General features: G+C 39.3%; 3 protein-coding genes across 11 annotated transcripts in view; all 3 read left to right on the top strand.

The window, feature by feature from the left end:
* The window catches only part of LOC307041402 (transcriptional repressor CTCF-like), an 81,021-nt gene extending 78,152 nt beyond the window's left edge, over positions 1 to 2,869 (top strand). For 7 of the 9 annotated variants that reach the window (XM_079684780.1, XM_079684779.1, XM_079684781.1 and 4 more), the window contains 2 exons: positions 432 to 663; positions 2,070 to 2,869. In XM_079684780.1, coding sequence (XP_079540906.1) covers positions 432 to 663; positions 2,070 to 2,088 — 251 coding nt within the window. In that variant the 3' untranslated portion in view covers positions 2,089 to 2,869. Of the gene's footprint in view, positions 1 to 431 lie in introns of all 9 variants that reach the window. The other 2 variants (XR_013808745.1, XM_079684786.1) reach the window with 2 other exon arrangements.
* A 2,780-nt stretch (positions 2,870 to 5,649) lies between these two features.
* carmil2 (capping protein regulator and myosin 1 linker 2) overlaps positions 5,650 to 23,098 on the top strand; it is a 98,194-nt gene continuing 80,745 nt past the window's right edge. The window contains exons 1-6 of the mRNA XM_079684777.1: positions 5,650 to 5,893; positions 20,957 to 21,060; positions 21,557 to 21,607; positions 22,054 to 22,113; positions 22,320 to 22,441; positions 22,984 to 23,081. Of these exons, the coding sequence (XP_079540903.1) occupies positions 5,866 to 5,893; positions 20,957 to 21,060; positions 21,557 to 21,607; positions 22,054 to 22,113; positions 22,320 to 22,441; positions 22,984 to 23,081 (463 nt within the window). The 5' untranslated portion in view covers positions 5,650 to 5,865. The remainder of the gene's footprint in view (positions 5,894 to 20,956; positions 21,061 to 21,556; positions 21,608 to 22,053; positions 22,114 to 22,319; positions 22,442 to 22,983; positions 23,082 to 23,098) is intronic.
* Positions 13,943 to 17,648, top strand: LOC307041401 (uncharacterized protein). The gene is made up of 2 exons (XM_079684778.1): positions 13,943 to 16,068; positions 17,289 to 17,648. The coding sequence occupies exons 1-2, from the start codon at positions 16,065 to 16,067 to the stop codon at positions 17,621 to 17,623; spliced, it is 339 nt and encodes a 112-aa protein (XP_079540904.1). The 5' UTR covers positions 13,943 to 16,064; the 3' UTR covers positions 17,624 to 17,648.

Here is a 23,098-nt window from a genome sequence, read left to right as displayed (position 1 = left end):
CACGCGTAACAATGATCTTAAAAACACAACATAGTCTTTATCAGACTAACACTTATACAGACGGATCTAGAATTTAACAATTATTTCAATTTAAAAATCAAAGAACAATCAGGTTAATGTTGACAAGACTGGTTGCCAAATATCAATTTTTTTTGCACCATGGCAAAAAGATACAAGTCTGTGCACGTTTGATCTCAGCTAGAGGCCCATTCCAATGCTTTATGACAACATACACAGCGTTTTGATGAATGCAGAAAGAAAATGTCTTTCATTCCAGCATTATGGTACTGACCTGTGATTTGGCAAAGGTTCAGGCATTACATTTCCTTTTTATTTAGCTGGTAAAGTAATGCTTTAATCTTAGTCTTGACATGAAAGACAAAATAAACCGAATATCGGCGCAGCTCTGAGGTGAGTCTTTGTGCTTGCAGCTGCTGCCATCATTCAGGTGGAGGACGAGAGCACCGGAGCGGTGGAGAACATCATCGTGAAGAAGGAAGAGGGCGACGGCTCTGCAGCGCCCCTGGAGCAGGAGGGAGCCCTGACGGTGGAGGGGCTGGACGGGGGGGGGGTGGAGACTGTGGAGCTGGCTGTGAACGAGGAGACAGCGGTCGCCGCCAACGGAGACCTGACGCCAGAGATGATCCTCAGCATGATGGACCGGTGAACCCCCACGCCGGACCATGAGTGAAACTGGCAAACACATAAACATTTCCACCCCCCCGGCCTCCCCCTTATATAGCACCTACGGCAGATCCTAATGGTGGCCATTAAAGTGGCTGCTAAACCAACCATGCAAAAGAAGGGAAGCCGCACGTAAATACGCACTAAAATACGCACTAAAATAACTTCACATCCATGTACACGACACACTGATGTTTGTGGGTCTCAGTTACACACACAGCAAAGCTCACACAGATGTCCTCCCAGGCTGCTCTGCTCTTATTTCAGTTTGAATGTCTTCTGAATGAATCATCGTGTATTTAATACTTTGTTCTACCCAAAGCCACTTCCTGTCAGTCTCTAACCAAACTCTGCAGCTACTGCTCAGCTCTGAGAATGATTTGATCACATTTCACTTTGATTTCCTGCTTGCTGTTCTTACAACTATGCTGATATAGCAAATTCCCAGCATTTATATTTGTATATATAGATTTAAATGTAGTTTTTCCTAATGAAATGTAGTATATGGTACTTGGGTTGAGAAACACCTTGCTTTCAGTCATATGGACTGTATATTTTTGGCTTGTTTAACACTTTGTCCATGTTTTGGTATTTCAATATTGAGGCTTTTATAGAATGAAGTTACGGGGATTTTTCTTCATTCATGAGCAAACGTGCAGATCCATATAAATGAACAGAAGTCAGTGATATAGAATGATTCAGCTTTCTACTTCATCTTTTTGACATTCACACTGTCAAAGTTGATTCACTTTCCCCATCAACAACATCATTCTTTTTCAACAGTTTTTATTTTGGCTGACCTCAATGCTCGAAGGAATTGTTAATGTTCGTCCTCCTCGTGTTCCGAGCTTTGACAGAGGTAGTTTGTTTAAAGAAACTGAAAATGATTTAGTTGGCAAAACGCTGTACCCTAGTCGTGATCTTGAACATTCCAAATACTCCAAAACACATGAAATTATGTCTATGCATTTCAATCATATTTCACTTCAAGTAATAGACAGAAACACTCTCGAACATTTCATGATTTCAAACCTTTATTTAACCAGATTGTCCCTTGAGATCATAGATCTCTTTTTCAAGGGAGACCTGAGAAAAAGGTTTAATACCAGTCGCTCTTTATTTTTTCTTTAAATTAATTCAATCCCCAATTAACATTGCTTTTGGAACAGGTATTCTAAACCAGATTGTTAAGAATATCTAAATAATCTATGATCAAAAACTGTGGCAGGTGTTTTTGCATGTAAATACACATTTGCGTTCTGATTTATCCTAATATGTATAAATGACTGATTGGGAGATGTGTTGGTGAAAGGGACATCGAGGTTTTCATTTCAATGGTTAACATGTTGGGGTCACTCATGTCCTGTCTGTTTCCCTCCCATCAGGCTGTCCTCCACCAGATGAGCCCCTCTAACCAGCCAAACTGGATGGAACTCATCTGAACCACTATCAGTTTCTGAGTGTTTTCTGTTGTTCAAAGATGTGTTCAGATACAAAACAGTTTTTACTTTGACATTTTTCATTTCTGATCATTTTGTAGTTGCTTAATGCTGATACTGAGATATGTCCTCTCCATGTCCCTGATTTATGCAAAACAAAGGTTTAAAATCATCTGAATCAAGGTTAGAACAAAGAGATCACCGTATGATTTGAGTCGTCTGAAGATGTAAATCCAGAGGTATTTCTTCTAAGTGTGACCACAGGCTCTGATGGTTAAATGTGGCCTTCCTTTTATAACATGTTATAGTTACATAGAACCATTGGTTAGATCAGCCCAGCACTGTAAATAACCATTGCAACAGAAAGATAGTAAACATTTTGTAAGAATCTTTAAACAAACAACAATTGTGTGACTGTGGTCTGAGATACATGTCATTCTGTAAAAGGAGAATAAAATGTCCTGTCATCATCGTCATCATCGTCATCATCGTTATCATTATGTTCTGCAGGCGGACGGACGGGAGATGGATGTTAAGACTGTTTGCATAGCAACAACAGCATTGTTTTTTTGTTTGCACACTGCTTATTTGTTTTGGCAGAATAAATTAAAGAGAAAAGTTTTAAAGATGTTTAACACATCCCTGTTTTCAGACTGAGAGAACAGGAGAAACCTTAGTCATGTCATTATGGAAGATGAGACACTGTACAGCTGATAAAGAATAAAATCATCCCATGTGCCCATGTCTGCCGCATCACTTTTTATTTATACTATTAATAGCACACAATGGCTCTGATATTATCCAATATGTTTTCTGTTTGTATATAGACTGTAGGGATGGAGGCAGTGTCATCTATTGTATGAAGCTAAATGTTCAATAAGAGAGATGACCTTTACATTCATTCATTTCTCTTATTCTCCAGCTGCATCTAATCCACAGAGTATGGGCGTCCATTTTTTACTTTCATCTCAATACCCATTCATCATGCTGCTTTCAGATTTTCAATCTGTTCTCTCTCCTGCCGTCAGCTGTCATTTCAGGTGCAACAGATTCCCCTCAATAGAGTTCAGGAACAGATGGAGGTAAATATCACTCAAATGTGCGGTCCTTCAACCCTCCTGTTGTCTTCGGGTCAAATCTGACCGATTTACTATTTTCATCAATCATAACTTTTTTGTTTTTACATTTGATTGCATTAAGGCTTTATGATATCCTTCACAGTAGACATTTGAACATGTACAATTGCTGATCACCACTTTCATTGAATTTTGGATGATTTCGTCAACTTTGTAACACCCATGGTGTTCCCGGTCAAAAATGACCACCATAAAGAATAGGAATTAGTAACCATCCGGATCAGATAAAACACACACATACATAGGGGAGAAGGGGGTAAGTTGAACCACCCCCTGTAACCAGGCAACGCCTTATAGTTGTAATCAAGTGACCAGAAATTATGCAAGCCCCACCCATTTCTCATTGCCTGTGAAAAGAGAGATACTCATTGTGGTCTGGTAAGTAAACATTTTTACAAAAAAACGTTTTTTGCTTGTCAAAGTCAATTTTCTAGATGTCAGCTATATTGGCTGTCATGTCAAAAAAAAAGTATCCAGGTTCAAACACATATATGTTGATGTGTTGGCAGCGTATTAAACCATGTGAATCATTAAGCTAAAGATGACTGAATTGTAATGCTAGGCTATTTTTTCTAAAATGGTGGCTATGGGGTAAAGTGAACCATGGGCCTTGGGGTAAGTTGAGCCAGTTTTTCAATGGAAAAATTAATGAAAGTAGGCCAAGTTGATAATAAGAGCTCATTGTAGGCTACATTTAAAGTTGAATTTACCCTCTGTTTGATTGGTAAGATGTATGAAATTGTATCACCATTTGTATGAGTACTTTTCCTTTTAACATGTTAAAAAAAAATCACTCAATTGAATCGAAATGTATATAAAAAATATTTGAAAAACTAAGCTTGTATTTGGTTTGTTATTTATTGTTTATAGTTACCTTTAAGATTTTTTGTAGGTATGCCCAGGTTTGAAAAGTGGTTCAATTTACCCGCTGAACTGGATCAACTTACCCCTACACTGGAACAAGATGAGCCACACAACTTTTTTTTTTAAAGAAGTAATATTTTCACTAACCTTGATCAAATATTAATTATTGTCATAGCAATTGATAGGAGACATCCTGAATTATAGGTGTGTGTTTTCATTTTTTCTATGTGTCATTTCTCCTTGCTTAGAGGACAGCATAACTAAAAAATGGCTCAACTTACCCCACTCTCCCCTACTCTAGATGTGTGTGTGTGTGTCCCCCCCCTTATGTGCCCAATCACCCCGGGGGGTCGCGAGACCCCGAGTGGGGGTCGCGAGATGATTACAAAATAAAAATTGAAAATTATAAATAAAAACATTTATCCATTTTTTTGTAATTATTATTATTAATAATAACGTGTGCAAAGACATTTTTCAGGGACGGACTAGTCATCTGTTTAATTTCCCCGCAGGGACCCTTTGTTTAATTTTGGGATAAAAAAAGTCCCATAATCACTGATATTATGTGAGTCAAGACAGTTCTGAAAATAACTGGACATTGAATTAATCCAGTTTCCTAACTCCTCAGGTCAAAGCTTTTACTTTAGGATTCCAGATGCTGCAGCTCAGTGTAAATATACTGTGAGGGCTTCAAACTCCACCTCACACTTGTTAGGTTGCACACTTGACCATGATTTACTTCTTAACCAGTTCTTCTCTCATGAATCCAACTAATTTGTGTTAAACTCAGATTCACAGACAACATCCAATAAGAAAAGTACATTGTAAGTGATTATTAGATAAATATGCCTTGGCCCTTGTACAAAGTGAACACATTTTCTTTCACTCTTCTTTATACTTTTCAACACCTCAAAGATAATCTTTACTCAAATACACATTTGAAAGATTGTGGTGCATGATTTGCACGAATGTTTGTTTCAGGTGGTTAGAAAAAGCCCCGCATATAAACAAGCTGTTGGTCTTGTATGATTTTCTGAAATACGGTTCTTCTTTAACTCCTGTAATTAATTAATATCTGTGTATCCCCATAAAGCATTCAGTGTGTTGACAGTTTGAAGCTGAACTTAGTGAAACTGCAGACTCCTACAAGTGTTGGAGGTTGGAGGCTTCTGACACCGTCAGTCGTCTCTACCTTTACGACAACAGTGACTCACAGCATGGAACAGGAAGTGTGCGTGCAGAAACTGTGCAAGCAAGGAGAGGTGATGTGTGCAAGCAGGGGTGGAAAAAGAAAATGGGTTGTCAGTGCATCTGTAAAACGGTAGTGCTGGTGGTGTGTGTGTGTGTGTGTGTGTGTGTGTGTGTGTGTGTGTGTGTGTGTGTGTGTGTGTGTGTGTGTGTGTGTGTGTGTGTGTGTGTGTGTGTGTGTGTGTGTGTGTGTGTGTGTGTGTGTGTGTGTGTGTGTGTACGTACGTGTACGTACTAACACCTTCCTCCTCTTGTCTCCACTCCTCAGCTGACGCTGGATGTGACACTGTTTTTCTGATTGTTTTATTCAGATCAGATTTTTTTTAATTTACAGATATGTTTCCCTCCAATATGTCTTCCTCTAGTGAAGATCATGTTCTGTAGAATCTGACTGAGAAGTTTTCACTAGTTTACTTATCTTGGAGGCGATCTCATCTTGACTTTTTGGTGCATTTCTTTATAATAATGCTATTGTCTCATAAAGGCTCTACAGAATGGACTCCGTCTCTCAGAACCTGAAAGGTAAGATGAGCCAACTTTACATCAATGATCTTTACTTAGAGTAGATTTCATATACTTTATTTATTACACAATAGCCTACTTCTCAACAGATATACTGTATAGATTATACATTGTTGAATTAAAGAATTAAAGCTATTAGATATATGGAGAGAATTGAAACCACTTGCAAAAGGTATTCCTGTTATTCTAACACATTCAAGAAATTCTCTCGAATAGATTACTTTTTGATTTCCTCAGAATTGCGTACACAAATTTGGTGCAAAAAATGGCTGCAAGATGAAGAATTCGTAAAATATATAGGAGGACAGATCGACGAGTTCTTTTAAATAAATACTACACAAACCTCTGCCTGTACGAGATGGGAAGCTTTTAACGCTTTCCTGAGAGGACATAATCATTAGTTATACAGGGTCAAAGATGCGAGAGGAGATATTAAGATTGGCAAACAAAACTAAAACTCTTCAGGAAGAAGTGTTTGAGAAAAGCAATCCTCAACTGGAAAGTGAGTTACTAATTTTGAGAGCTGAATATGATCAACTGTCAGCTTTTAGGGCTGCCTATAGTCTTTTAAGACTGAAACTAACTTTCTATGAAAAAGCTGATAAATCAGGCATTAGCCACTAGCATGGCAGATTAAACAACTAGAATCCAAAACATCACTAACAACCATTCCAATGGTCGGATTGTTGTGGATCTTACAGAAATGAATGGTGCATCTTGACTAGGCCTAATATAAAGATCTTTATAATATAAAAAATGAAACTAATGTACTAAACATGAATAGATTTGCATTCACACCTAATAGTCCGCTCTCTGGTGCGCACCAGACCACAGTTTGTTACATTGTTTCATTTTTCAGTAGGTTTGGTTTGCGTTCACACGGGCAAACTCAAACAGACTATAAACTTTAAACACAAGTCATGTGCTCTGAAATGCTGTTCAACCATTGGTCAGACATTAAGGGGGTAAAAACGCAAATCCCGGCAATTTCTTGCGGAGCCTCCGCCAAATCCGCCATGGAGCATCGGCACTTTCGGCAGGTTATTCCCATGCTGCTGTTAATCTGGAGATCAACAGACACTAGCGGCCCGCGCATATGATTATATAATCAGACAACGTCCGTTAAAAAACATTATTACATGGCTTAGTTGAATACTCGATTCTGATTGGTCAATTCAGAACACGTGACACGTTGTTAATACAGAACAGACAGACCGCTGTCAAGGACTTATTGACCGTTGTTAAGGACACTCACATCTACACAAACAAGTCCGTTCGATTTAACTGTATACAGTTTTGCTTTGCTTTTCTAACTGACAAGACAAGAGCGACAAGAAAACAGCGGATAAGTAACGGGCAGAAACCCTCCTTTTTACGCAGCGGTCCAGACATAGACATCAAACGGCGACACATATTCAGTTGCCAGTTACTTTGGCATTAGGGCAGGGATATCTAGATACTTTCCAAGGTTTGACATAATGAATTGTGCTACTTTTAAAGCAAGCAACAATGTTTTCAAATCTTTTATCAAAAAGCTCCTCAAAAACGCTATCGAAGCAGTTCCTGCCGTTGCTACGTTAGTTCAAACAGTAACAACGGACTATTTTTCTTAGCGGATGCATGTGAATTTAAATCAATACATACAACTATTTTTTAAATCAATAAAATCATTTTCTAAATCCACAAAAGCATTTCAATTAATATTGGGAGTCATGTCATTACTTTGTTGAGAATGTGGCCATGTAATAAGCGGGATAATGTGCAGCGACTTGGTCATTATGGGGAAAAGAACACCGACAGGCTGATCAGGAGCCCGACGCGAAGCGGAGGGATCTAGATCGGCATCAAGGTGTTCTTTTCCCCATAATGACCGCGCCGCTGCACATTAAGGTCCAGATACACCGGCCCGAAATCGGCAGTAAATGGGAGTCGGGCCGAACATGAGCGTGGGCACGCCCTATTCGGAGTGGTGTGCGCCGCACCGTCGGGTCTTTTCTGCCGACCTGACGCCTTTTCTTGCCGATTCAACATGTTGAATCGGCGTCGGGAAGACCACCGGAAGTCGGACAAAGGGATAACACTGATTGGCTGTTCAGCTAGCGAATCAGTCCATGAGAAGCGTTAACGGAAGTGAGGGAGGTAAACAAATGATTTAAAATGGAAGATGGAACACACACGGACGGCTATTTCACCTCATCGGTTTATAGAGCTCCTGTTCGTTCATGTTTTCAATGGACGAGAGTGAAAATGGAAAGAAAAACGCTATTTGTTGTTTGTTTATATCACGGAGTCTGTTCTTCTTCTCTGTCTTCCGGTGGTTCCGGTTGTTGCCTCTTTTGAATGATGAATACAAACTACCGCCGCCTGCTGGTAAGGAGAGGTATTGCCACTCACGCATGCGCAGTTCATACGTGCTCGGCTCGGATTTGCGGTGTGTTCCAGTGCGCAAAGTCGGCAAATACGCAGGAGAGTCCGGCGACGCAACAGTCGGTGTCGGTGTCGGCGTCGGCGACTTCTCAGGTGACTGGCCGGTGTATCTGGGCCTTTATCCTTGAGAGACGTTCTGCAGTAAAGAGAGGCGTTTCCCGACGACAGGTGTTCTTACTTCTATGTAGCTGACGGAGAATTTTTACTTTACACGACACTGTTCGACACTTAATTCTGCTTTACTCTTTAACTAAACAACCGCGGATGTCTTGAAAGACTCTTTCGCTCAAGATTTTTGAAGATATCCGTGTTCTTGTGACACGTAAATACTGCGCTTCCTTTGTTTTGCTGCGGACTGCGTTCACACCAGCAATGAACCGCTCCAGAGTTCGCAAGCAAGCGCTCCGAGGCCACCTATTTTAGCGGACCAGAGTCCGGTTGTTTAGTTCACTTAAGAGGTCTCGGACTGTGTTCACACCGACCCAAATTAACCGCACCAAGCGGCTAAACGCACCAGGGTTCGATTCAACCGGACTATACAAGGCAGGTGTGAACGCACCTAATGATCCAAAGGGAACATAAAGAAGAGAGCTAGAAATGAACAAGGACGAGATTGGGCACACCAGATGCTCTTCCAATTGATCTGTATTAAATATTTCAAAAACAAATTGCTTACACCTCTAGTTGAAATGTTATCAGAGGCTTTTAAGAATGGCAGTTTTCCAACCTCAACGAACAGTAACTTAATCATTTTATTACCAAAACCAAATACTCTAACAAATGTGAAAAAATTAGACCCATAAACTTGTTAAATTCTGACCTGAAGATAGTAAGCTTTTAGCAAAACGTTTACAAATATTTCCACGAAATACCATCAATAAAGATCAAACTGATTTATTATGGGAATTTAAGGTTTCCACAACGTAAGGAGGGTGTCTAAAACCCTCTGGAGTCGGTGGACGCGCTGGCGCATCCAGATGTGCATAATCTACGTAATTAATATTTTTGATTATACGGAGTAGAAATATGATTCCGATATCCGCGGAATCGCTGGAAGTGTAGCTTTTCAGCGGTTCCTCCTGTGAGACTAGGCTTGTTTGAGACGAGCTGCGGCTCGCCTAGAAAGTATACGAGAATAGCCGATCGCAGCCGGGGGAGGTCTCAAAAAGCTGCCTGAAGTCGGACAGCTCGGAGTCGGCTTCTTCTTCTTCTTCTTCTCTCGGTTTTTTTGCGGATTGCAAACAACTTTAAGGTGCGTACCGCCACCTCCGGAGTCGGCTTGACTCGGTTTGCATTTATAAAGAATGCACACATGTGTTTAATCGTTAATGTCAGATATGTACTAAGTAAATACATTTGTTCCTGCTCAAGATTAGATTCAACTTTATTGTTATTGCACATATTACAGGTTTACTGAGACAACAAAATGCAGTTTAGCTTCTAACCAGGAGTGCAAAAATCAGTAAAGTGAAAAGTATTGTTCACAATCTACAGAATAAAATATAGAATGAATTGAATGATGAATAAACAGTGAGGAGGGGTACAGTGTTAATTTTGGCAGCTGTTTTTGATTTAGTCTTAGTCTTTAGACGAAAATGGTTATTAGTTTTAGTCACATTTTATTCATTCCTATCCTTCATAGTTTTAGTCTAGTTTTAGTCAACGAAAACTCAAAACGTTTTAGTCTAGTTTTAGTCGACAAAAACTCAAAACGTTTTAGTCTACTTTTAGTCGATGAAAAATTACATTTTAGTCAACTTTTAGTCAAAATGTTTTCTCTCTTTAAACCAATTCAGTTAGGCAAATACAGGTAGGTCTATCTGAAATTGGAATCAATGTGACAGGATCAAGTGTTGAAATTCGTAAAGCAACATTTCACTCTCTTACTTTACTTGTGTAATATCTAGGAATGGGTATCGTTAAGGTTTTCTACGGTACTAGTCTTATCGATACTGCTTATCAATCTGGTACTTTAACGTATTCTTGTATTTACTTTTTGTTATTTTTTAAAGGGAAAAACTAACAAATTGTTAACCGAATTAATTGCTTTATTTAAATGTGAAATAAATGAAATATATATAATTATGTTAAAATATTGTACTGTTGATACTGTAAGGAGATGTATTGTGTGAAAATAAATGTAAGATGTTGTTTAATTGCTGATATATTATATAGAGCCTTGATGAGAAGACTTCTAGACAAACATGAGGAACTGCCGCCAACACTGAAAACGTGACGTGGATCATAAATATATCAGCAGTTAAACAACATCTTACATTTTTTTTTTCACACAATACGTCTATTTGCAGGATCAACACTAATTCGGCTGACTTTTATATTTGATCCAATTGGTAGATACTAGATAGGCTGTATTTACACCATAAAGGTGCACAGCTGATAGAAAGGGACACCTGGTGGTTAAAGCATGTTATTGCATTTCATTATTTTTATTATTAGATATTAATAGGATCCCTATAAAGTATATTCATTATTCGTTATTCTCTACTAATAGTTAATTAAAGACTGTATATAATGACTATTTTGCACATCCCTTTCAAGATTTCAAGATTTTCTAAGGCTTATTGACATATACGGTGTTGTTCTGCAATGAATTAAAAACTTTGTGTATACCTCCAGCAATGTTAACTATGTTGAAGCACTTATTTTAACTGATATTATACATATGTATTATACTCTTATATAAGATGTATGTAGATAGTATAAGAAATGTGCAGAATATGACAGTTTAATGGTGGAGGTATACACACATATTGATAGATGTCTTGTGATGCACTGTTGAGGAACCTGCGACCCAAGTTTTTCATCTCCCGCCTTGTCAGGTAATGAACAATCAATAAATAAAGAACACAGAATTATTAAATATGAAACACAGAATTTGTGTGATTATACTAAATGATTTACAAATAAACACCACTGCATATTTACAACTGTTACACATGCTGATATAACGCAAATGTTTCCAACTTGGGATCAATAAAGTATATCTTATCTTAAGATGATCGATGGCTACTGCCATATTTCCAAAATGTGCCTCTGAACCTTGACAAGTGCATGTTTCAGGCTTATCAATTAACAACAGGAGGGGTCACAAACATAAGACCAGCTGTTAAATAAAGCTCTTCTGACCTTAGCTGTCATGTGGGTATATATTAATGCTGCCCATTATGGGCACAAGCAATTTTCACCCATTTATTAATGATATGTTTTAAATTTGAGTGTTTCCTATCCCCTAAACCTCCAGGGATGTACACAGTTTAATACTGGCAACTTCTTATTATGGGAAATATGAAAACGTCTTTTAAAACTACAAATCCTAGTAGAGACGTGCCATAGATAGAGAACATGTTGCAAAACACAATAGCCAGCATGTGTAGTTCTGGGGACGGAGGGGGGGACGGGGTGGACCCGTTCAAATCCAGTTTTGGACAGTCTGCCGTGGTTCCATCCCATTTCAAAGTGCTGTTCGGCGCTTAACCCTCGAAGTACACTCTCCAATCACAGAGCTGAGGACTATCACGGGGTTTGCCAAGCGAAGCGGAGAGAATACTTACCTCCGGGTGTAATATTCTGTAAAGCAAATGAGCTGCTCAGATCCTTGGTCCTGACGGACTCCAACTTGTGTTTATTAATCAAACAAATAAATAAACACAAGGATAATTATGTGTTATTGTTGAGTAAATTGAGAATTGTACAGGGGAAAATAACGTATCTATTGTGGTGATTGACATTAATCACCCACGGATCTATGGGTTAGGGTATTGTTCTGCACGGACATTTTAGTGAGCCGGACTTCCTGTCTCCGCCGGTCTGATTTTGCTAAATAAAAGTCTAGCTTGTACCTTTGATACCCCGCCTCCGACTCCCATCTCTCGGCACCACACTATGCCACAATTGCGGATTTTGTTAAACTAATACGTTTGCGCTGTGGACCAACATTGACGGGGAAGGGGGTAGCAATAAAGATAACACCATTTTACACAACATAACAGAAATAATATCGATAGCAGCGTCCCTAGCAACCACCTTGGTAACAATGAAAACGTTGTATAGACACAATTTCCTGAAGTAATCTTCATAATAACTAGCAAACTAAGGATCATGTACATCCACTGCACACATAATCTGAAATAACAACTTATATTTCTCGCATCAAATGACATCAAAACGCATTTTAATGGCCAAACTAACTTTAAAATAGGCATTTTACACCGAGAATAAAACGAAGTTCGGCCATGTTTTTTTTTTCTGCAGGGAGAAATGTGAAGATCACGTGACATAGACGCCAGCCATTGGAATGAATGGTGAAAAAAAACGTACGGATCTTACCATTTCAGAGGCGTTTTTGTAGAAATACTACTATTACTACACGTTTTTTTGTGAGACTGGGTTGGAGAGACACAGGGAGATCGCTCTTCTGGAGTGAAGAGAGCGGAAATAATGATATTGCAAGTTAGAAACGTAAGATGCATTTTGACAGACAAGACGGACAATTGGGGGAAAATACCCTGCATTTTGAATGTCCGTTAGTCCACCATTAACACCTTAGTCTCGTCTCGTCAACGAAAACTAAATATACATTTCGTCAAAGTTTTCGTTATCAATAATCTATTTTTAGCTTGTCATCGTCTCGTCTTAGTCATGTAAAAAAGGTCGTCGAAGAACATTTTTCGTCATAGTTTTCGTTGACGAAATTAACACTGAATGAATGCACTTGATCAGGGGTCACCAACCTTTTTGTCACCGAGGGCTACTTCAAGGGTACTGAGTAATACGAAGGGCTACTTGTTTGATACAAACTTCCTGAATAACATAATTGCGGTTCACCTTTAATGATAATATTATTATTAATAATATTCAGAATACATATTAATTTACTGTATGTGAAGGACTGTCTGATCACATGTTAATGTTAATTATTCCTCACAATAATTATTAACAATGATTTACCATTGCTATAGCAACCCCATTGTTTTGTTATGAAAATGCATCTATATTTATACACATTCTCGCGAGATCTATCAGGGGTCGTTGTAATGCTGCGTTCACACCGGACGCGACTTCGCTCTAATCGCTTGAGTTTCACCGCTGCTGCCAGCTGTGTTTACTCGCATTATTCAAACAAGACGCGCTGGCTCGGGAGCTACAACTACAACAAAATGAACATATTTTACCATGATTAAATTGTAATACACGTTTCTAAATGATGCCGAAGTAACAACATAATGATACCGTTTAGTCAAAACCATGAATTAATGCTTGACAAGTCTGCAGACAAGACGGCAGGCGAAAAACCTTTTAAAATGCTTGTTTTCTGAATGGAAATGTGTGTGTGTGTGTGTGTGTGTGTGTGTGTGTGTGTGTGTGTGTGTGTGTGTGTGTGTGTGTGTGTGTGTGTGTGTGTGTGTGTGTGTGTGTGTGTGTGTGTGTGTGTGTGTGTGTGTGTCTGCGGTGTGGTGATGAGGCCCATGATCGTAGCTGCTCATGCTAGCTTGTCTCAGCTAAAGGTGGAAAGGAGATTTGGTGCGTGGAGTTCAACTCTGAACCTATCTGGGGTCAGAGTTCAATTTCACGCACCAAATCTCCATTTCACTTACATAGGTACATACAAAATGTGTGCTTTTAAAATGTTATATTCAATATTGTCATTTTAAAAATTAAAAATGTATTCAATAATTTTTTTAGACGGAGCTCCATGGTGACTTGTTCTATTTTTAGAACATGCACGCGGGCGACCAATTTCCCCCCTGTGGGCGATTTAGTGCCCGCGGGCACCACGTTGGCTACCCATGCACTAGATATACACAGCAGCCTGTGAGCAGTATGAACAGTATTAACAGTGTGTATGAATATTCTAAGATATATAAAGTATGAAAACGGCAAACAGTGCAAGTATAAAAATATATAGATATTAATTTCATGATGATAAACATTGTGGAACAATGATGAAAAATGGGAATGGAAGTGGCGAGGTAAAACTGACACAAAACAACAACAAACTTTTGCCGAGCCAATTGGGGAGTTTCATCACCAGCACATGGTAAAAACCACCAATGAGCGCTCAGCTCGAGATACCAGCGAGTCGTTTCCCATCGAGCATTTCGCTTCCGCAGCCTGTGGAGAGGAACTGCGCCGCCTCGCCGCGCCTCGCTCTCAAGGCTGCGGGCGTCTTTGTCCCGCGAGATTTCAATGTCTCATGTAGGCGAGCCTCCAGAGCAAGTCGGACAAAATGACCAACCATCATGCAACGCACTAGCAAGACGTTGATCGGAACTGCGCAGGTCTCGTTTGTCTCAAACAAGCCTTCGGGCCGTTTCTCAATCGCGAGGAAACTGGCTTCCAAGCCAATATTTCAAGTATACTACGTCATCGAGTGCCGCCGAAGGACTGTTCCAATCTCCAGCATACTTGGAATTATTCCACCGAGGCCGCGTCCTTGGTTTGGGGGTAATTTCGAGGCTGCACATGGGTAGACTTTGCGTCCTTCAAATCCCCACAATGCTTTGCACATAGATCAATTTCCCCAAATCTGTAACGGAAAATGTAAGGCGGGGCTTCTCAAATGACGCACACCTGCACACTTGCTAGCCTGTTTCACTCTTCATTTTCCGATTGCCACGAAGGATTTGCAAATACGCAAAAATAAATTTGCAAATGTAAAAAAGATCTTTGAATATCTCTTTAACATTTACAACTTTCGATCAGGCATTTGTGAATCCATTTTGTATTTGTCGACCAAAAATGCGCTTGTGGATCTCAAATCTCTGCTCGTGGATCTCAAATCTCTGCTTATGGATTGTCTTTTTACAAACACAGAGTTTTGAGACAAACTTTCCGCCGGTCTCGGCTAAAATCTACTCGTGTCACTCGGTTATTTTCGGAAACCACATGATGGCCGGGTGATGACGACATTTCCGCATGGTTTTCAAAGTAAGAGCATGATGGTTTGTTTAATGCGCTGTTTTTTTAATGAACAGCGGAACGTTAGATGCATTCTTTATCACCATCATCATCATCATGTTATATAGTGATAGTTAGTTTGTGTTAGTTTATTGGTTCAACTTTCTTCATTGTTTTTTGTGTATTCAGTGAAGCGGGTCAAAGTTACAAAGCACTTCACATCTTATTAATCGGCCTAGTTTTACCAGTGCAGTGGTAAGGTAATCTTTAGAAAAGCACCGTATTTAGGTTAGCCTTCATAGTAAGGCGACATTACATGTTATAATATTCATAGTGTCCTTTCTACTGTATATGCATATATTCCTGTCTATTGCTTTCATTTGTATTCAATATTATTATGTTTATACTACCTACCTACCTACCTACCCACCGACAAATACAAAATGGATTCACAAATGCCTGATCGAAAGTTGTAAATGTTATTCAAAGATCTTTTTTATATTTGCAAATTTATTTGTGAGTTTGCAAATCTTTTAAATGTATTTGTGGATGGTGTTTTACATTTACAAATCACATATTTACACACAAATTATTTTTATGGTCACACAAATAATTATGAGACATATCTAAGCCCATACCCATCAGATTACGTCAGTGAGGAAGAGAGAGAGAGACATAGAAAATGTCTAAAAAAAAACTTTACAGTTGCGGATTTCGCTAGAGATTTTTTTCGCTAGCAGCAGTGAAGATAGAGCCTCAAAACCTGAAGTCTTCAACTCTTCTTCTTCTGAAGAATACAAAGACAACAACAAGGATCCATTTGGACATGGGTAAGTGTAAATATTACAGTAATAGTGTAGTTTGCAATGTGTGGGGAATACCACGAAAATGAACAATAGGTTTATTGATATTTTTTTATCGATAGTCATGAACTTTTTCTTGGGACAAAATAGACTCTCCGTTAGCAACGTTTACTCTGTTGCCGTGTTTTATGTGTAAATGTTATTTTGGTGAGTAAAAGTGAGATTACATAGATGATTCAAATAATCATTAGGTGCTTTCACACCGGAGTACTTCTCCCCATACTTTTCCCTTTAAGTTCCGATAGTTCCTGGGATTTTGCGTTCACACCAAAAAGGGAACTTAGTTCATGAGAACTTTTCCCCCCTTTACAGTCCCTGCTAGAGAGCAGGTACTTTCCTGGGGAGAAAAAAGTTCCAATTTCTGATTGGCTGGGCGAATTGCAAACCACGCCCCGTAAAACTCTGAAAGGTTTTGTGAAGCCGCCATTGTATTTTCTGGCATCAGCATTATTAGCATTAGCATTAGCCCCGCGCCCCAATGGAGAGAGAATAACTTATGGCAACACAAAAAGAAACATGGGAGACGTGGAGTGATGAGGAGGTGTCGGCGTTCTGGCGATTTACTCGGAAGGTCCTGCCGGGGACTTCGAGTAGCAGTATACGCCGTGAAGTTGTTTGCGGCCTGCCAGTAAACCCAAAGCAGAAGAAAAAGAAGTGACGTCAGCGGCTTCATTTGCGTAATCTTCCCTCTGGGACTTATTCCGGTGTGAACGCGATCTGCTCTTTAGTTCCATGGGAGAACTAAGTACTGGGAACTAAGTGCTGGGAACTAAGTGCTGGGAACTAAGTACGGCAAATTACTTGGTGTGAAAGCAACTATTTATTCGTCCCACAAAGGAGACATTTACAGTGGCTATAGACATGTTTTTGCCATCGATTATTTTATCATACTGTTCTGTACAGATGAGACTTTGCCATAGATTTATTTGCCTGTGATTATTTTACCGTCCTGTACAGATGAGACTTCGTTATCAGATGTATGTATATGTGTGTCTGTGATTTTATACTGAATGTAAAGTAACTGGAAATACCTGTGTGTGTGAGAGAGAGAGAGAGACTCCTGTCCCACCTCCCAAACTTTCTTTTTATGTGTGCATTTTTATTTGTGCTTGAGCAACATTTTACTTGAACTTTATTTCAATTAAATTAGTAGTAATTATTGTCCTACATTTTAATTTGTTTTACAGAGATGTTTCACACCTGCCTGGGCCTAGTGGCCCACAGGCGGCGTTTATCCAGCAGCCAGAACATCCATCTGTGCCTGCCCCCAGGTCAAGATCTACCGTGGCTTCACCAGAGCCATCACCACCAAGGACCAGCAGACCAGCATCACTACAGCTGCCTCCACCTCCATCTGCGGCTGCCACCAGGTCAAGATACACCTCAGCACAAAGGCTCCACCACAGCCATCACCTTCAACCCAGCCAGCAAGGAGGTCTTGTGGAGGTCTCGTATAGCACACGTACCCCCCACCTACACAGCAGCCAGACCCACTGTCTTGGTAGACGGACAAAGACCTTGACACTGTCTTTATATTTATAATTAATAGTTGGTTGAAAGTTGTGATGTTCAATATTTTAAATAGTGAGATTTTCCAGTTTCTTATATTTATATAAATAGTTGGTTGAAAAAAACATATTTCTAATAAATTGTTGGTTGAAAAAAAAGTTTGAATGTTCAATTTGTATTTGTACACATCACATGAACCTTGGTATGTAATATGAAGTCATTATTCAGTCCTAACGTATCTGTGGTGAAAGTAGTTTTACTCAAAATTCGAATTTAATCTTTTTAATTTTAGACATGAATTACACATTTATATACAGTGTAATTCAAATATTTCACTACTTTTGTGATCCTAAGACTTTGGTAACCAAATCTAAAACACCAAAACAATTGGATGACATGAGTACATTTGTGTTTTCACAAGAGTTTTGAAGATTTTCCAAAAATCGGATTTGTCACATTTTAAGCTTTAGAGCTACTTATCTCATCACACAGTGCTCTAAGGTGAGTCGTTTGCATTTATAGCAAGACCAGAGAGTGTCCTGAACATCTTGATATGTAACACATGGGGTGCCATGTTATAAGAAGTACATTTAAAATGTGATTTAAGGAAACATCTACAAATCGAGAAAATACCCTTAGACTCCAGAGGGTTAATATTATCTACGCTAACCAAGTAAAAGCAGATACAGCACTTCTATCATTGGACACTGAAAAGGATTTTGATCGTGTCAACTGGATCTTTTCAATGTTTTGGAGATTTGGTTGTGAAAATAACTGTGCTGAGGGGGCTACACCCCCCATTTGCGAGTCTCCACTAGCACCCGCACCCCCCGCACCCTAAACGGTGCACCTACAGTGTAAGCGCCACAGTTTCGCCGCTGCGAGGCTCCACTAGCTGAGAGAGTGTTTGTGTGTGAGGAGCTCCACGGATTGGTCCATTTGGACCAATGGGTCCATTTGGGTATGGGCACGTCACAGAACCCAGGAAGAAAACAATGGAAAAAGAGAAATCTCCAACAAGGCGTTCTGGGGCAGCATAGACAGGTATTTTCTGTGTTAGAGTTTTACTCGCTACAGGGTGTACTTTGAGGGTTTGTGATTCTGCAGACCGTTTACATGCAGAAAAAGCTACATAACACACAAGGGGACGGGTAATAACCGGAAAAGCATGACATGGGACCTTTAAATGGTTACAGATATTATATAAAAATGCTACAGCTGAAATCCAAACAAATAGAAATATTTCAAAACCAATAAGTATTAGCAAAGGCTGCAGACAAGGTTTCTTTAAACTAGCAGTTAATCCTCTCGCGATAGTGTTCTGTTCAAACCCTCAATTTAGTGGAATAACATTAGGCCCGATGGAACACAGAATCCCCTTTATACTGATGACTGTGATGGAAACTTTTGAAGCAATGGAGTCAGGACTCAGAGAGAAACGGGGAGAGCAGGAACTTTGATGGCAAACATTGATGGTTTATTTGGAGCTTCGGCCGGAGAATTCACAAGACATGTTCTGGGCCATGAAGTGACACAGAGGTTGCCAAACCAATTCTGAACAATAACACCTCTCTCAGCTGACGCCAACAGGCAGGAACAGGGAGACAAAACACTGAGAGCACACCCAAGGCTCAGGTGCTCAGTGAGGGCATTACACCCTGATAAACTGGGTCGAAGTTATGGGCCGAGGAAAATATTTCCCCAACAATGACGTAATTTTATTCATATCGAAATTAAAAGAAAAAATATATATATATCTATAAAGTATCCAAAGAGCACACATTATAAAATAAAAAGAACATCTACTACTAAAACAAAAATTGATAAACATATTATACTCTACAAGTATTAAGAAACGATAAACTCTGTACGAAACCTAATTTTCCCCTGGGATGAAAAAGATATTTTGATTTCAATATACATTTAGAAAGTGAGCGAAGTATTTTCAGTTTTTAAAATGTGAAATGCAATGGGAGTACATTGCATTTCAAATGTATTTCCCAGTGTATTCGTACTGTTTTAGGGAGGTGTTGATTTACTTCATGCTTATATTGGAAGCGGTCCTTTTTCCTGTCGTTGAATTGTCTGTTTCATCAATAGGGGTGTGCTTAATATGTTAGTCTAAACATGCAGAAAGGCTGATATGTAAGCTCATATGTGATGTCAAACATGACAATAATTGATGCAATGTTATATTTGCATATATTTGCTCCTCGGAGCTTTTGTTTTTTTGTTATAAAGGTCAAACGTTAAAGGTCACAGTTGTTTCCATTGTAACAGTCAGTGACAAAGAGAAGGACATGACTCAGTCTGTGGTTGGTTAATCATCTTTGAACCGAGAACACAGGGTGTGTTGTTTTTACAATATTGCTTTAATTATGACTGATATATTGCTAAGATGTTCCGAAGTCTTTATAACGGAACATGTTCTGGGATTTTGCTAATTTGCTCAAGTTTCCCTGCCAAGCCCAACATTTAATTTGCTAAATGTGTTGATCTACTAGGTGCACCCAATGCAGGGAGAGTTTCAGTCATTTTAATCATCATTTTAAGTGAAAGGATAACACAATTTGGAAGCATTTAAGGTGACGAGAAATTGAATTTAACTTAAATTCTCTGAAAATCTCAAGATACTCAACCCCAATTTGCACGCATGTCTAAGATTAAGAGTGTGTAAATTGATTTCACAAGGGACACATCTCTTCAAGACATCCAGAAAAATTCATAATAAAAGCCACAACAGTAGAACTTTAATAATTTAAGGGTGACCTAAATCCACTTCTTCATGTCTCTTCTACATCAACATGTGTCCCCTCTGTGTAAATAGATTCTGAAAGCTTCAGGAACAAAGATTCCCTCTTTTTGTCCTGATCCATTTATATAAAAACCTGTCTGAAAATGAGCTGATCAGATTTTGGCAACTTTATGATGTCATAACGATGTTTTGGCTTGTGTAACCATTAGCCAATCACCAACCAAGGTAATCCCGGCCACCTTATCACCTGCATCTCCTCCCAGAGCACCATTGTGTTTTTTTAAACCAATCATCTCTCAGAGGGGCGTGGCCAGAAGCAGCAGCTCATTAGCATTTAAAGCTACAGACACTTTTGGAAAAGGGCTGAAAACAGAGGGGTTATGGGAATCTTTTCTAGAGCTGAAAGTGACGTTTTCAGTTGTCTGTGCATGTGTGTGTGTGTGTGTGTGTGTGTGTGTGTTTGTGTGTGTGTGTGTGTGTGTGTGTGTGTGGTGTGTGTGTGTGTGTGTGTGTGTGTGTGTGTGTGTGTGTGTGTGTGTGTGTGTGTGTGTGTGTGTGTGTGTGTGTGTGTGTGTGTGTGTGTGTGTGCAGATGAGATCTCTAAGCTGCTGAATCCTCACAGAGTGTGTCTAGTGACTCCTGTCATCCTCCACCCCCCCGCTCAGACATGTGGGAGGTCGGCCCGCAGGTTTGTGGTGAGTGATGGACACTAAAGATGTTCTATGTAATATTAAGTATATTGTGCTTATAAATGTATGTATGTTTAGAAATGTTGTATTTTCTTTTTACTTTCATTTAAAAATGACAAAGCTCTATTTTTCCCGGGGAAAAGAAAATGTTCTGAATCCGATGATGTGATGAAAGGAAGTGTTGCATATGCTTGAGTTTCAGATCATTTTGTTGCATACAAAGTGTATCCTGCCCTTAGATTCCTGAACCATTCATTGTTCACTGTCAATTAGTTTGAGGCATTTTGTTCATTTTTATCTGGGAATATGTAGCTATAAAGAGCTAAACTTAAATGAGTTATGTTGACACCTGCACAATCAACAAATATCGCACAACTCACCAACTAAAACACATTTTCCACTGTACAGCATATCCAACACAACATGCAACAACCTCTCTAGTTCCAGAGGGGGGGCTGTGGTTCTGTCAGTCCCATTTCTAACGTCCTGTTTCTCTCATCAGGTTCTGAGTCTGTGGAGAGGTTACCTGTTTAACAACAAGCCACCTGTCAGGGTAAATCACAGCTGTTCCATTTTACACCACAGCTACACTCGATTGCACATTTTATAATTAATAAGGTTTTATTTTTCTCACTGCTTTTCACCATGCACTGCTCATTGTGAACCCTTGCAGGCCACAGTGTGAGTTTTCTAGTGGCAGGAGTTTCTTTTTTTAAGGACTATTATCTTATGTTGACTTTTACGTGGAATACTTTTACATCTTCAAGCCTCCAACAGTTACTCAAATGACACATATCGGACGTTTTAAAATTCAGGGAGTTATTTTAAAAGTAATATAAAATGCAGCAGGTTTTTATTTTATCTAATTTCATTTTACGCCACCACAATTTGATGGATGAGGATAGCTTTTCGTTCCTGGTAATCACTGTCTCAAAGAGAAACTGCTGTTGAAAGATTTTTTTCTCATTTACTTCTGTGTGCGTGTTTGAATGTGTACAGATGGAGAGCACCTTCAGCTACTTGGAGATTTGCTCCATCAACATTCAAAGTCTCACTCAGGTACACTGTCATTTATTTCTATCAGAACTATACTTGTTTAACATTTGTTTATATGTATCTATGTGTTATCCACTGAAGCACTGGATTCCATGTTAAACAGCAAAGGTTAATATGAGAGCAGTTTACAGTCGTCATTGTGAAAAAATATGATGTAAATGTTATATTTCCTTTCTATAATACAATATGACAATGTGCATGTGTTTCAGGTTGTGTTGGAGACAGACCGGCAGACTCTGTCCTTCAGTGTTTTGCATGTTGAGGATCTGGAGGCCATGGTGTGTCACATGACTGCCTCTCTGAAGAGGATCTTCCCCGACTCTTCTCCAGGGTGGGCTGCTCGACCTGCTTCATGTCTCAATGCTCTGCCTGAACACACAGCAACACTAGCTCAAACTCTACATACACTGTTTACATTTGAGTCATCACACACATACCTTCTCTTTTCAGACCAGGCAGATACTGAAAAATACTACCATGTCAAAGAATCTCTACACACAGAATACATTGTATTTACTTTGTCTTGCTGATTTTTAATTGAGCGGAATCACCAGCTCAATGTTTCTTCTTTATGACAAAAAACCTGCATAACTAATGATGTTTAAGTAATAAGTGCTAAATAGCAAATGTTAGAATGCTAACATGCTACACTAATATGCTAAGAATAGTGAACATTGTAATCATTATATATGCTGAACATAAACATGTTAGCATTGTCACTGTACGCATGTTAACGTGCTGATGTTAGCATTTAGCTCTTAGCCCCAGTGAGTCGCACTGCGCCTCACAGAGCTGCTAGCATGGCTGCAGACTCTTTGTCTTGTTTGATGATGTCAGTATTTAACAGGTGATCTCTTGTCCTCTAATCTTCAGAAAGCTGCTGAAGACGGTTCCTGCAGATCTGCAGCAGAGAATCCTCACACTAACGGATGAGATCGAGAAGCAGCTGAGCAGCCGGCCTGGCTCCTGTGGTGTGTTCCCTCCACAA

This window comes from Notothenia rossii (genome assembly GCF_949606895.1).
Source record: "Notothenia rossii genome assembly, chromosome: 5".
In the NCBI taxonomy this organism is placed as follows: domain Eukaryota; kingdom Metazoa; phylum Chordata; class Actinopteri; order Perciformes; family Nototheniidae; genus Notothenia; species Notothenia rossii.
The sequence above is the reverse complement of the archived record's forward strand: the minus strand, read 5'-3'. Positions and strand labels throughout refer to the sequence as shown.